Source organism: Papio anubis, chromosome 3 (genome assembly GCF_008728515.1).
Source record: "Papio anubis isolate 15944 chromosome 3, Panubis1.0, whole genome shotgun sequence".
NCBI classification, from domain to species: Eukaryota; Metazoa; Chordata; class Mammalia; order Primates; family Cercopithecidae; genus Papio; species Papio anubis.
Window position 1 is genome coordinate 76,769,535 of NC_044978.1, and position 15,444 is coordinate 76,784,978.

The 15,444-nt window shown below is 46.1% G+C and overlaps 1 protein-coding gene and 1 pseudogene across 22 annotated transcripts in view; both read right to left on the reverse strand.

The window, feature by feature from the left end:
• Positions 1–15,444, reverse strand: part of ALPK1 (alpha kinase 1) — a 142,592-nt gene that overhangs the window by 77,541 nt on the left and 49,607 nt on the right. For 3 of the 22 annotated variants that reach the window (XM_031664330.1, XM_031664331.1, XM_031664329.1), the window contains one exon: positions 1,429–1,682. The exons of 15 other annotated variants lie outside the window; for them this stretch is intronic. In XM_031664330.1, coding sequence (XP_031520190.1) covers positions 1,429–1,575 — 147 coding nt within the window. In that variant the 5' untranslated portion in view covers positions 1,576–1,682. Of the gene's footprint in view, positions 1–989; positions 1,051–1,428; positions 1,683–11,631; positions 11,655–15,444 lie in introns of those variants that run through there. 4 more of the 22 variants (XM_031664343.1, XM_031664341.1, XM_031664332.1 and 1 more) reach the window with 3 other exon arrangements.
• LOC101005837 lies at positions 2,325–13,927 on the reverse strand (annotated as a pseudogene).

Sequence of the window (15,444 nt, forward strand, 5' to 3'; positions counted from 1 at the left end):
GGAATTTTCCTTGATTATTCCCTTAAATATGTTTTCCAAACTTTTAGATTTCTCTTCTTCCTTGGGAACACCAATTATTTGTAGGTTTAGTCCTTTAACATAATCCCAGACTTCTTGGAGGCTCTGATCTTTTTTTTTTTTTTTTTTTTAATTCTTTTTTCTTTGTCTGTCAGATTGGCTTAATTTGAAAGCCTTGTCTTTAAGCTCTGAAGTTCTTTCTTCTACTAGTTTGATTCTGTTGCTGAGACTTTCCAGTGCATTTTACATTTTTCTGAGTGTGTCCTTGATTTCCAGAAGTTGTGGTTGTTTTTTATTTATGCTATTTCACTGGAGATTTTTCCATTAATATCTTGTATCTTTTTTTTGATTTCTTTAAGTTGGACTTCACCTTTCTCTGGTGTCTCCTTGATTGGCTTACTAATCAACCTTCTGAATTCTTTTTCTGGCAATTCAGAGATTTTGTCTTGGTTTGGATTCATTGCTGGTGAGCTAGTGTGATCTTTTGGAGGCGATAAAAAACCTCGTTTTGTAAGATTACCAGAATTGCTTGTCTGGTTCCTTCTCATTTGGTTAGACTATGTCAGAGGGAAGATCTAGGACTGAGATCTGCTGTTCAGGTTCTTTTGTCCCACGGGTGCTCCCTTGATATGAGGCTCTCCCCCTTCCCCCAGGAATGGGGCTTCCTGAGAGCCAGACTGCAGTGATTGTTATTGCTCTTCTTGATTTAGCCACCCAGCAGAGCTACTGGGCTCCAGGTTGGTACTGGGGAGTGTCTGCAAGGAGTCCTGTGATGTGATCCATCTTCAGGCTTCTCAGCCATGGATACCAGCACCTACTCCAGAGGTAGCAGTGGAATGAAGAAGACTAGTAAGGGTCCTTGCTTGTGTTTTTGTTTAGTACACTGGTTTTGTGTACGTTGGCCTCCAGCCAGGAGGTAGCACTTTCAAGAGTGCATCAGCTGTGGTTGTACAGGGAGGATACAAGCTTACCCTAGAGTCAGGCAGTGGGTGGAGTCATAGAGCTCCCAAGAGAGTATGTCCTTTGTCCTCCCTACCAGGGAAAATAATAAAAGGCCATCAGATGGGGGCAGGGTTAGGCATGTCTAAGCTCAGACTCTTCTTGGCCAGGGCTTGCTGCAGCTGCTGTGGGGGATGGGGGTCTGGTTCCCAGGCCAATGGAGTTATGCTCCCAGGGGGATTAATTCTGTCTCTGCTGCATTACAAACACAGGTTGCCAGAGAAGTTGGAGAATGCCAGCAGCCACAGGCCTCACCCAGCTTCCAGGCAGCCTACAGCCCTAAAGGCCAGTCTCATTCCTACTGTGCCCCTCCCCCAACAGCACCAGGTTTATTTCCAGGCAGCCAGTGAGCAGGGCTGAGAACTTGTCACAGGTAACAAGCCTCCCAGCTAAGAAAGCAAGCTGACTCACAGTTCCTCGGCTGTCCCACAGAGCCTGCAGCGGCAATCCACCTCCTTCAAAGGGTCTGTGGATTCTCTGGGCTTTCTTGGTATGTTCCTGTGGTGGTTCTTGGAGTAAAAGTTCACAGTGTGGGTCTCTGCATGCTGTTCTGTCCATCTGAGTGGGAGCTGCAAGTTAGTCCGGCCTCCTATCCACCATTTTCTGCTTATCTCTTTATTCAAATATTTTCAATCCATGGTTGGTTGAGTCCGAGGATGTGCAATCTGAGAACAGGAAGGGCCAAGACTAACCAAAATACTCAGGATCCCCAAGCAGGATAAATAATAAATAAATATCCATATATAAAAATACCATAATGAAGCCATGGAACACAAAAGACATAGAAGATCTTTAAAGCAACTAGAGAGAAAAGACAAATTACCTCCAAAGAAAAAACAATGGACTTACATATAGTTGGTTACCTAAAAGCAACAATGTAAACAAGAAGACAGCAAAAGGATATCTTTCATATGCTGGGGGAGAAAACTTGCAAAATAAAGGTATTTTCAAAGAAACATCAATAGATCCTCACTAAACAAATTTCTAAAGTATGTGCTTTAGAGAGAAGAAAGATCACTGATCAAGGGCTTGAGAGTCAAGCAGAACTAATAAGCAAAAGAACTTGTAGATTATTGGCAAAATCTAAGCAAACATTGATCATATTTAACATAAAGCTACACAATAACAATGTATCGAAGAGATTTCTGCACTCCCATATTCATTGCAGCATTATTCACAATAGCCAAGATATGGAACCAGCCTAAATTTCCATCAAGGATAAACGAATAAAGAAAATGTCATATATATATACACAATGGAATATTATTTAGCCTTAAAATAGAAGGAAATCCTGTCATCTGCAACAACATGGATGATCCTGGAGGATGTTATGTTAAATGAAATAAGACAGATACAGAAAGACAAATAACATATGATCTCACATATTTGTGAAATCTAAAAATGTTGAATTCATAGAAACATAGAGCAGCATGGGGGTTACTAGGAGATGTAGGGATGGGGTCAGGGCCTGGGGAGAAGTTGGTCAAAGGATGCAAAATTTCAGTTAGAGAGGAGAAATGAACTCAAGAGGTCTGTTGTATCTGGTGACTATAGTTATTGAAAATAATTCTATTGTATGCTTGCAAATTGCTAAGAGTAGATTTTAAGTGTTCTCTGGCCTATTCTGTTGGGTGGGTTCTTGGCCCACAAGAGCCAGACAGGCAGGTGATCAAGCCACATTGGGCATGCTGAGGGCCTCCATGGGCACTCACTAGGGCTCTGGCCAGAAGACCTGAGTGATGCTCTGCTTCCTGCAGGCAGTGTGGCAGGCTGGGCACGTCCTAGAGGCCCCATTCAGACACTGCATGCGTGTGGGGAGGTCCGGGGGACTGGCTTGGCCCTGCAGCCACACCATCCTCCCCCAAGGCCGCTGCTGGCCTCTGTCTAAGGAAGGATGAGATCTTGCTCTGGGTCTTCCCAGGCTTCTCACACCATGAGGGGTCTGATTGGGAAGCCCCGTGGGTGAGCACAGGAGTGTGGCAAGACTCTTCTCTTGGGGTACTGGCGGCTCCATGCCTGGGTAGGAGTGCCGGCTGGCCAGGTCTGTGCATGTCTGCAAGAAGTGCTGCTAGTGGTGTGGATGCACAAACATGCTGAACCTCTGCAGCAGGGGGAAGTCCTCAGGCTTTGCAATGGTCAGTGCGGCCAGTGCGGCCAGCATCTTGTCCAGGTCGTCATCCTGCTTGTAGGCTGTCAGTGCTGCCAAGAGCTGGCTATAGCCTGTGGACCCCAGGGCCCTGCGGGCATCTGCCAGGTAAGCACTCACGGTGTGCTGGCCCTGCTTCCCTGCTCTGGGCGCTCTGGACCCCCACTGTGGGTACCTGCCAGGGTCTCCTGTGGGGGGTGACCTGGGGGACAGGTGGGATCTGCCCTGGTTCAGGTGCTCTCTGGGGTCCAGCTGCTGGGCCACAGCCTTGGACAGGGTCAGCTTGGGATCCGGTGCTGTCCTTCCAGCAGGGTCCAGGGCTGGCTGTGCCCGCTGCCTTCGGGGCATGCTGTGCTCAGGTTGATAGCTGCAGCCTTGTCCTGTTAGCTGTATACAGACCTCCTCAAACTGCTGCTTGTGGTGGGGCCACACAAACTGGTAGAAGCCTTGGAGCAGGCTGTGCTTCTTGGGGTCGTCAGCAAAGAGGAGGCCAAGACAGGCCGCCAGGGCAGCTAAGTCATCGGAACCCTTTTAGTCCTGTAGGACCTGGGTGAAGGTGGCGAAGTTGGCTTGGCTCAGCTCCTGCTTCACGGCCACCATGAAGAGCTTGGCTCTGTCTGCCTGTGCACCAGCCATGGGCTCCTCCGACTGGCTGACCAGCCGGGTCTTCTTCCTCCTTCCTTGTGGCTCCTCTGCCAGCCTCTTAGATGGGAGGGACAGGGTGGAGCACCTGTGGGTTTGCTCCTCGCCAGGGCCCCCCAGCCCACCACCAGCAGCTGGTGACCCTGACAGCCTCTGCTTCAGGTTGAGGACGTGCAGGTCCAGACTCTTAGCTTTCCTGGTGGAAAGGAGGGGGCCAGGTGACTTAGCCACCCTGACAGCATCTTCTCCCTCACACAAACTGGATGCTGCAGCCCGGGGCGTGGTGCTGGCATAGTTCACTTAGCAACACAGAACTGGGCCATGTCTTGGATGACATGGCCAAAGTTGTTGTACACCCTGATGTGGGGACACACCCAGGAGGGCAGCTGGGCTCTGGGGTCGGCAAAGGCGAACCTGTGGTCACAGAGGAAGACAGCCCCGTAGTTCTGGCAGTGCCGGATCACTTGCCCGATGGCCTGGTTCACAGCCCTGGATGCCTGCTGCCGGTACCACTCCTGCCCAGACAGGAACTGGCTCCCAGGCCCAACCTGGCCCTTCATCTCGTCCAGGAACTGCATCTTGAGGACAACCAGGGGTCCATGTGTGGGGGCTATGGGAGGCCCGTGACGATCACACCACAGCCATTATTGTCTGAGAAGTCCAGCCCCTCCCTGGCCTTTCCCTGGCATACCGCCAGGAAGATGGCGCCGATAGACCCAGGGGAGGCAATCCTCGCTTAGTAAGCACTCATGGTCTCAGAGAAGCTGCCTTTGCTCCTGGGCTCCACAAACAGAGGCTTCAGTGCCTCCTAGCCAAGACACGGGCCCGCCAGAACTCCAGGCTCTTTTCTATGATGGGATATAAAGGGAAGAAGATCAGGAGCCCGTAGGGCACCATGCGGGTGATGTTGCCCAGAGCCGTCCCCAAGGAGGACAAGCACTCCTCGGAAAACCGTCTGTCAAACGCTGAGCTCAACTGGGCTCCGTCAGGGCCTCTGAGGACGATCCCCACCGAGATCTGGTGCTTGTCGATGATGTGTGGGTTCTCCAGGCAGACTGGAAAAGGGATCTACATCTCCAGGGCAAAGGAGGATCCCGGGGCCAGCGTGCCACCAGTGAGTATGAGAAAGCAGACGCCCTGACGGACCAGCTTGCGCATGGTGTGGCCAGGACTGAAGCACCAGTAGCTCAGCACCTTCCCTCGCTTTCTGGCTGCAGTGGTGCTCCAGGTATCAGATGGCTGAGCCGCCCTCTGGTGACGGGCATCAGGATGGATGTGCACTTTATAGGCCCCTAGCCTTGCCAGGGAACCAGGGCCACCCTCAGAGGGGTCTACACTGAACATGATCTGGATGATATCCGCCAGCTTCTGCAGTCCGGTCTTGTTGGCGAACACTCCAGCATGTCCTGCCAGGTGCTGGATGATCTGGTCCAGCGAGTCCAGGATGCAGCCATTGGTCTGTAACATGATCTGGGCTTCAGCAAACAGCTCAAAGATGTAGCTCCCAGGCTTGGTGACACCGCTGTCATCTCCAGGGAGCTCAACGGCATTGATGGCCTACTCCAGGCAGAGCAGGATCATCTTCAGCTTTGCAATGTCTTGCAGCTCCATGTTCAGCCCTGAGCTGGTGGGGTCCCACTGAACTCTGAGTGGGGCTCAGCCTGCTGCGCCGCCTTGATCTGCTCCTCCAGCACCTGGTCTATGATGTCCAGTCCCAAAGCTAGTTCATGGGGTGTCAGGTGAAAGGATGCCAATTCTTCACAGAGCTCCACGTTGTGAGTTTCATCAAAGATCAGGACTGGGGGCGGAGCAAGATGGCCGAATAGGAACAGCTCCAGTCTCCAACTCCCAGCGCGAGTGACACAGAAGACCGGTGATTTCTGCATTTTCAACTGAGGTACTGGGTTCATCTCACTAGGGAGTGCCGGACAATCGGTGCTGGTCAGCTGCTGCAGCCCGACCAGCGAGAGCTGAAGCAGGGCGAGGCATCGCCTCACCTGGGAAGTGCAAAGGGAAAGGGAATCCCTTTTCCTAGCCAGGGGAACTGAGACACACAACACCTGGAAAATTGGGTAACTCCCACCCCAATACTGCGTTTTAAGCAAACAGGCACACCTGGAGATAATATCCCACACCTGGCCGGGAGGGTCCCACGCCCACGGAGCCTCCCTCATTGCTAGCACAGCAGTCTGCCATATCGTGGCAAGGCAGCAGGGAGGCTGGGGGAGGGGCGCCCGCCATTGCTGAGGCTTAAGTAGGTAAACAAAGCTGCTGGGAAGCTCGAACTGGGTGGAGCTCACAGCAGCTCAAGGAAACCTGCCTGTCTCTGTAGACTCCACCTCTGGGGACAGGGCACAGATAACAACAAAAGCAGCAGAAACCTCTGCAGACGCAAACGACTCTGTCTGACAGCTTTGAAGAGAGCAGTGGATCTCCCAACACGGAGGTTGAGATCTGAGAAGGGACAGACTGCCTGCTCAAGTGGGTCCCTGACCCCTGCGTAGCCTAACTGGGAGACATCCCCCACTAGGGGCAGTCTGACACCCCACACCTCACAGGGTGGAGTACACCCCTGAGAGGAAGCTTCCAAAGCAAGAATCAGACAGGTACACTCGCTGTTCAGCAATATTCTATCTTCTGCAGCCTCTGCTGCTGACACCTAGGCAAACAGGGTCTGGAGTGGACTTCAAGCAATCTCCAACAGACCTACAGCTGAGGGTCCTGACTGTTAGAAGGAAAACTATCAAACAGGAAGGACACCTACACCAAAACCCCATCAGTATGTCACCATCATCAAAGACCAGAGGCAGATAAAACCACAAAGATGGGGAAAAAGCAGGGCAGAAAAGCTGGAAATTCAAAAAATAAAAGCGCATCTCCCCCGGCAAAGGAGCGCAGCTCATCGCCAGCAACGGATCAAAGCTGGACGGAGAATGACTTTGATGAGATGAGACAAGAAGGCTTCAGTCCATCAAACTTCTCAGAGCTAAAGGAGGAATTACGTACCCAGCGCAAAGAAACTAAAAATCTTGAAAAAAAAAGTGGAAGAATTGATGGCTAGAGTAATTAATGCAGAGAAGGTCCTAAACGAAATGAAAGAGATGAAAACCATGACACAAGAAATACGTGACAAATGCACAAGCTTCAGTAACCGACTCGATCAACTGGAAGAAAGAGTATCAGCGATTGAGGATCAAATGAATGAAATGAAGCGAGAAGAGAAACCAAAAGAAAAAAGAAGAAAAAGAAATGAACAAAGCCTGTAAGAAGTATGGGATTATGTAAAAAGACCAAATCTACGTCTGATTGGGGTGCCTGAAAGTGAGGGGGAAAATGGAACCAAGTTGGAAAACACTCTTCAGGATATCATCCAGGAGAACTTCCCCAACCTAGTAGGGCAGGCCAACATTCAAATCCAGGAAATACAGAGAACGCCACAAAGATACTCCTCGAGAAGAGCAACTCCAAGACACATAATTGCCAGATTCACCAAAGTTGAAATGAAGGAAAAAATCTTAAGGGCAGCCAGAGAGAAAGGTCGGGTTACCCACAAAGGGAAGCCCATCAGACTAACAGCAGATCTCTCGGCAGAAACTCTACAAGCCAGAAGAGAGTGGGGGCCAATATTCAACATTCTTAAAGAAAAGAATTTTAAACCCAGAATTTCATATCCAGCCAAACTAAGTTTCATAAGTGAAGGAGAAATAAAATCCTTTACAGATAAGCAAATGCTTAGAGATTTTGTCACCACTAGGCCTGCCTTACAAGAGACCCTGAAGGAAGCACTAAACATGGAAAGGAACAACCGGTACCAGCCATTGCAAAAACATGCCAAAATGTAAAGACCATTTAGGCTAGGAAGAAACTGCATCAACTAACGAGCAAAATAACCAGTTAATATCATAATGGCAGGATCAAGTTCACACATAACAATCTTAACCTTAAATGTAAATGGACTAAATGCTCCAATTAAAAGACATAGACTGGCAAACTGGATAAAGAGTCAAGACCCATCAGTCTGCAGTATTCAGGAGACCCATCTCACACGCAGAGACATACATAGGCTCAAAATAAAGAGATGGAGGAAGATTTACCAAGCAAATGGAGAACAAAAGAAAGCAGGGGTTGCAATACTAGTCTCTGATAAAATAGACTTTAAACCATCAAAGATCAAAAGAGACAAAGGCGGCCATTACATAATGGTAAAGGGATCAATTCAACAGGAAGAACTAACTATCCTAAATATATATGCACCCAATATAGGAGCACCCAGATTCATAAAGCAAGTCCTTAGAGACTTGCAAAGAGACTTAGACTCCCATACAATAATAATGGGAGACTTCAACACTCCACTGTCAACATTAGACAGATCAATGAGACAGAAAGTTAACAAGGATATCCAGGAATTGAACTCATCTCTGCAGCAAGCAGACCTAATAGACATCTATAGAACTCTCCACCCTAAATCAACAGAATATACATTCTTCTCAGCACCACATCGCACTTATTCCAAAATTGACCACATAATTGGAAGTAAAGCACTCCTCAGCAAATGTACAAGAACAGAAATTATAACAAACTGTCTCTCAGACCACAGTGCAATCAAACTAGAACTCAGGACTAAGAAACTCAATCAAAACCGCTCAACTACATGGAAACTGAACAACCTGCTCCTGAATGACTACTGGGTACATAATGAAATGAAGGAAGAAATAAAGATGTTCTGTGAAACCAATGAGAACAAAGATACAACATACCAGAATCTCTGGGACACATTTAAAGCTGTGTGTAGAGGGAAATTTATAGCACTAAATGCCCACAAGAGAAAGCAGGAAAGATCTAAAATTGACACTCTAACATCGCAATTAAAAGAACTAGAGAAGCAAGAGCAAACACATTCGAAAGCTAGCAGAAGGCAAGAAATAACTAAGATCAGAGCAGAACTGAAGGAGATAGAGACACAAAAAACCCTCCAAAAAATCAATGAATCCAGGAGTTGGTTTTTTGAAAAGGTCAACAAAATTGACAGACCGCTAGCAAGACTAATAAAGAAGAAAAGAGAGAAGAATCAAATAGATGCAATAAAAAATGATAAAGGGGATATCACCACCGACCCCACAGAAATACAAACTATCATCAGAGAATACTATAAACACCTCTACGCAAATAAACTAGAAAATCTAGAAGAAATGGATAATTTCCTGGACACTTACACTCTGCCAAGACTAAACCAGGAAGAAGTTGAATCCCTGAATAGACCAATAACAGGCTCTGAAATTGAGGCAATAATTAATAGCCTACCAACCAACCAAAGTCCAGGACCAGACGGATTCACAGCTGAATTCTACCAGAGGTACAAGAAGGAGCTGGTACCATTCCTTCTGAAACTATTCCAATCAATAGAAAAAGAGGGAATCCTCCCTAACTCATTTTATGAGGCCAACATCATCCTGATACCAAAGCCTGGCAGAGACACAACAAAAAAGAGAATTTTAGACCAATATCCCTGATGAACATCGATGCAAAAATCCTCAATAAAATACTGGCAAACCAGATTCAGCAGCACATCAAAAAGCTTATCCACCATGATCAAGTGGGCTTCATCCCTGGGATGCAAGGCTGGTTCAACATTCGCAAATCAATAAACATAATCCAGCATATAAACAGAACCAAAGACAAGAACCACATGATTATCTCAATAGATGCAGAAAAGGCTTTTGACAAAATTCAACAGCCCTTCATGCTAAAAATGCTCAATAAATTCGGTATTGATGGAACGTACCTCAAAATAATAAGAGCTATTTATGACAAACCCACAGCCAATATCATACTGAATGGGCAAAAACTGGAAAAATTCCCTTTGAAAACTGGCACAAGACAGGGATGCCCTCTCTCACCACTCCTATTCAACATAGTGTTGGAAGTTCTGGCTAGGGCAATCAGGCAAGAGAAAGAAATCAAGGGTATTCAGTTAGGAAAAGAAGAAGTAAAATTGTCCCTGTTTGCAGATGACATGATTGTATATTTAGAAAACCCCATCGTCTCAGCCCAAAATCTCCTTAAGCTGATAAGCAACTTCAGCAAAGTCTCAGGATACAAAATTAATGTGCAAAAATCACAAGCATTCTTATACACCAGTAACAGACAAACAGAGAGCCAAATCAGGAATGAACTTCCATTCACAATTGCTTCAAAGAGAATAAAATACCTAGGAATCCAACTTACAAGGGATGTAAAGGACCTCTTCAAGGAGAACTACAAACCACTGCTCAGTGAAATAAAAGAGGACACAAACAAATGGAAGAACATACCATGCTCATGGATAGGAAGAATCAATATCGTGAAAATGGCCATACTGCCCAAGGTAATCTATAGATTCAATGCCATCCCCATCAAGCTACCAATGAGTTTCTTCACAGAATTGGAAAAAACTGCTTTAAAGTTCATATGGAACCAAAAAAGAGCCTGCATCTCCAAGACAATCCTAAGTCAAAAGAACAAAGCTGGAGGCATCACACTACCTGACTTCAAAATATACTACAAGGCTACAGTAACCAAAACAGCATGGTACTGGTACCAAAACAGAGATATAGACCAATGGAACAGAACAGAGTCCTCAGAAATAATACCACACATGTATAGCCATCTGATCTTTGACAAACCTGAGAGAAACAAGAAATGAGGAAAGGATTCCCTATTTAATAAATGGTGCTGGGAAAACTGGCTAGCCATAAGTAGAAAGCTGAAACTGGATCCTTTCCTTACTCCTTATACGAAAATTAATTCAAGATGGATTAGAGACTTAAATGTTAGACCTAATACCATAAAAATCCTAGAGGAAAACCTAGGTAGTACCATTCAGGACATAGGCATGGGCAAAGACTTCATGTCTAAAACACCAAAAGCAACGGCAGCAAAAGCCAAAATTGACAAATGGGATCTAATTAAACTAAAAAGCTTCTGCACAGCAAAAGAAACTACCATCAGAGTGAACAGGCAACCTACAGAATGGGAGAAAATTTTTGCAATCTACTCATCTGACAAAGGGCTAATATCCAGAACCTACAAAGAACTCCAACAAATTTACAAGAAAAAAACAAACAACCCCATCAAAAAGTGGGCAAAGGATATGAACAGACATTTCTCAAAAGAAGACATTCATACAGCCAACAGACACATGAAAAAATGTTCAGCATCACTGGCCATCAGAGAAATGCAAATCAAAACCACAATGAGATACCATCTCACACCAGTTAGAATGGCGATCATTAAAAGGTCAGGAAACAACAGGTGCTGGAGAGGATGTGGAGAAATAGGAACACTTTTACACTGTTGGTGGGATTGTAAACTAGTTCAACCATTATGGAAAACAGTATGGCGATTCCTCAAGGATCTAGAACTAGACGTACCATATGACCCAGCCATGCCATTACTGGGGATATACCCAAAGGATTATAAATCATGCTGCTATAAAGACACATGCACACGTATGTTCATTGCGGCACTATTCACAATAGCAAAGACTTGGAATCAACCCAATGTCCATCAGTGACAGACTGGATTAAGAAAATGTGGCACATATACACCATGGAATACTATGCAGCCATAAAAAAGGATGAGTTTGTGTCCTTTGTAGGGACATGGATGCAGCTGGAAACCATCATTCTTAGCAAACTATCACAAGAACAGAAAACCAAACACCGCATGTTCTCACTCATAGGTGGGAACTGAACAATGAGATCACTTGGACTCGGGAAGGGGGACATCACACACTGGGGCCTATTATGGGGAGGGGGGAGGGGGGAGGGGTTGCATAGGATTTATACCTGATGTAAATGACGAGTTGATGGGTGCAGCACAGCAACATGGCACAAGTATACATATGTAACAAACGTGCACGTTATGCACATGTACCCTAGAACTTAAAGTATAAAAAAAAAAAAAAAAGATCAGGACTGTCCCCTTCTGGTCAATGCTGTGTGCTCTGCGCCTCTTGGCATCCAACAAGTAACTGTACGGCATGAAGACGATGTCGGCTTACTGCTTCAGGTTCCGGGACAGGTAATAAGGGCATACCCCATGCTTGTTTCCCCTCTTGACCAAGTCCTTGATGTCCAGGATGGGGCTGACCAGCTCCTGCTCCAGGCTTTTCTCTTCTACATTGTTGTAGAAATTACAGAGTGACTTGCCACCTTCTTGCGGCACAAGTGGATCTTCATGTGGTTACTCTTCTGCTTCTTCACCTCAGAGTGGATGCACAGCTGCTCCTGGGAGCCCAGCACACACACCTTAGGCCGGTAGGAGATGTTCCGAAGTTCGTTGATTACCTGTGTGAGTTGTAAGAGGGTCCTAAAGGCCTAAATGATCTTTGGGATGTCCGTGTTACAAGCTATGTGGTCTCCAACAGCAGCAGCAGCACTGTCCCAGGATGACAAAGGCCCGATCTGCCAGAAGATCCCCTTGCACCCTCTTGGCAATATTGCAGGTAAAGATGGTGTCTTGGGTGTTCTCACCAGGCCAGCGCGGTGCACAGGGGGCAGTGTCTTCCCTGTGTCGGTGGGGCTCTCCAGGATGCCATTCACCTTCTCCTGCAGACATTCCAGGACCTTGGTCATGTACTCCTGTTGGCATTTGTAGGGCTGGAAAGGGAAGTCTATGGTCACACCATTCAGGACTATCTTGGGCATATCAGCCTGTTCTCAGGAGGGCACAGAGTGTGGCTGAGGGGCAGGCTATTCGGGTCGGTGCGAAAAAACTACTCCAAACAAGTCAGGGTCTCAACCACGCTGGATAATTGATGCGAGCATGCGCACTGGGACACAACGCTGTTCTCTTCTAGAATCCCTATGGAACAGGTTCCTCTCTTGTCTCTGCAGCGAGCCTTCCAGAACCGGAGGCCCTCAGAAACTCAACCGACTCCAGTCGAGCGCTGCCACCGCGTCCCCCGCTGTCAGGCAATTCAGACTTCGCGGGCTAAGGCGCTCAGTCGCCCCTGAGCGCGCTGCACTTTCGCCCCCACTTCCGGTCAGCTGCTTTGTGTCCCATCGGAAACTTCCCCCCCGCGGAGGGGGTCCGCCTGCTCTTCGGCCACCAGCTGTCTACTCTGCCCTTTGCGCGTTCTGTGTCAAGCTTCCCTGCTCAGTGAACCTCACTTCCATCGCCCACAGGCAGAAATCTGGGGTCCCGCCCGTCTCCTCCCTTGATGTCATCCCCCACCAGGGTCTCCGTTCCACTGCCACCTCCCTAGGCCCAGCCACCACCACTGCCCGGAGAGCTGCGTGGGCCTCCTCCCCAGAGGCGTCTTTTTACTGCCCGAGTGTGAGCCGACCGCTTTCCTGAAAATCTGAAAACGGCTGCCCCTTGCCCAGGACCCGGCTCATGAGAGCCCTGAGCCGCTTGGTCCAGCTTCTGCTCGGGTCGCTGTCTCCCGCACTGGTCCGGGTGGGCCTCCCTGAGTCCTCAGCATCCAGCACTGGCTGACAGCAAGGCGGACTTGAAACATAATTTTACCAACAAAATTTTAGAATCGTTCAACAACCCGATAAATCTAACCTTAGGCAAAATATCTTAAATTTGCAACAAATGCTTAGAAAATGAAATTTAATAAAAATACATCATTTACAATGGTACAAAATATGTAAGGTATAAAAGTAATATATATGAAGTATCTGAGATTAATTCTAATATGTGCACAAGACTTTCAGAGAAAAAATTATAACATTTACCTCATGGGAAGACACGAGGAGATATTCCATGTTTGTGGTCTGGAAAACTCAACATTCAAATTAATCTATAACTTTAATGCAACTGCAGTCAAAATCTCAACAGTTCTGTTTGTGTCTATGTGTCTTTGTGTGTAACCTAAAAAGGTGATTTTAAAATTTCTATGGAAAAACAGTTCAAGAATAATAAAGACATTCCTGATAAAGAATAATGAGGAGAGCACAGTGTTATACCAAACGTCAATAATAAATATATAATTAAATGATGCAAAAATTATTGGCACTTAGAAAAATTGACCTTACAGTCCAGGCATGGTGGCTCATGCTTGTAATTCCAGCACTTTGGGAGGCCGAGGTGGGCGGATCACTTGAGGCCAGGAGTTTGAGACCAGCCTGGACAACATGGTGAAACCCCATATGTTCTAAAAACACAAAAATTAGCTGGGTGTGGTGGCTCATGCTTGTAATCCGAGCTACTTGGGAGGCTGAGGCTCGAGACTCACTTGAACCTGGGAGATGGAGGCTGCAGTGAGCCAAGATCATACCATTACACTCCAGCCCCTGGCTGATAGAGTTAAGACTCTGTCTGAAAACAAAAAACAAAATCAAAAACAAAACAAAACAAAACAAAAAATGGTAAAAGAAAAATTGACCTTACAAATAAAATAGGGAGTCCAGCAAGAGACCTACATATATACGGGAACTTGATTTATTACAGAGCTTGATATATGGCATTGAGCTAACTGGTTATTTATTTATTTCAAATCAATATTAGTTAAAAACTTAAAGGTGAAAGACGAAACTACACAATGTGTAAAAGAGAATATCTAATAGAGAATACCTTTCATTAGGAAAAAAATTTTTTAATTGCTTGCAAAAAGCAACCAAATCATAAGGGAAAAGATTGTAATTAAGGATAAACTTCTGATTAGTAAAATGACACCATAAAAAAATGGAAAGAAAAATCACAAACTGGGAGACAGTATTTGTAGCTTTGGTAGCTGACAAAAGATTTCTACCCTGAATACATAAAGAATTTCTGTAAATCAATGAGAAAAAGACCAACCACATAGTAGGAAAAGAATAGACAAAAGACTTGAACAGGCACTTCACAGGAGAAGAAATGTGACTGGCTAATAAACACATGAAAAGTGTCTGACTTCGTTAGTAATCAGGAAATACAAGCTCAAACCACATTGGAAAACCCTTCACAACTTATTTATTTATTTATTTATTTATTTTGAGACAGAGTCTCACTCTGTAGCTCAGGTTGGAGTGCAATGGTGCAATCTTGGCTCACTGAAACCTCTGCCTCTCAGGTTCAAGCAATTCTCCTGCTTCAGCTTTCTGAGTAGCTGGGATTACAGGCCCGCGCCACCACACCTGGCTAATTTTTTGTATTTTTAGTAGAGACAGGGTTTTGCCATGTTGGCCAGGCTGGTCTTGAACTCCTGACCTCAAGTGATCCACCCACCTCAGCTTCCCAAAGTGCTGAGATTACAGGTGTGAGCCCCCACGCTTGGCCCCTTCGCAACTTCTTGATTGAAAAAAAAAAGCAACTGGATAGTTACAATTGTCAAGAACAGTCAGTGTTAGTTACTCCAAGTCACCATTATTGGAACATACAGTTTGGCATTATCCAGTAAAATCAAAGATGCACACTCACTGACCCAGTGTCCACTCTCAAGTATATACTCTAATTTAGAGAAATTCTTGCATCTGTATCTAGGGGCTATATATAAGAATTTTCATAGTGACACAGTTTGTAATTAGCAAACAAGCAAAAGGAAACAAACCATATGTCCCTCATGGGGAGAGTGGATTAGAAAAGTGAATTACGGCCAGGTGTGATGCTCATACCTGTAATCCCAGCATTTTGGGAGGCTGAGGCAGGCGGATCGCTTGAGCCCAGTAGTT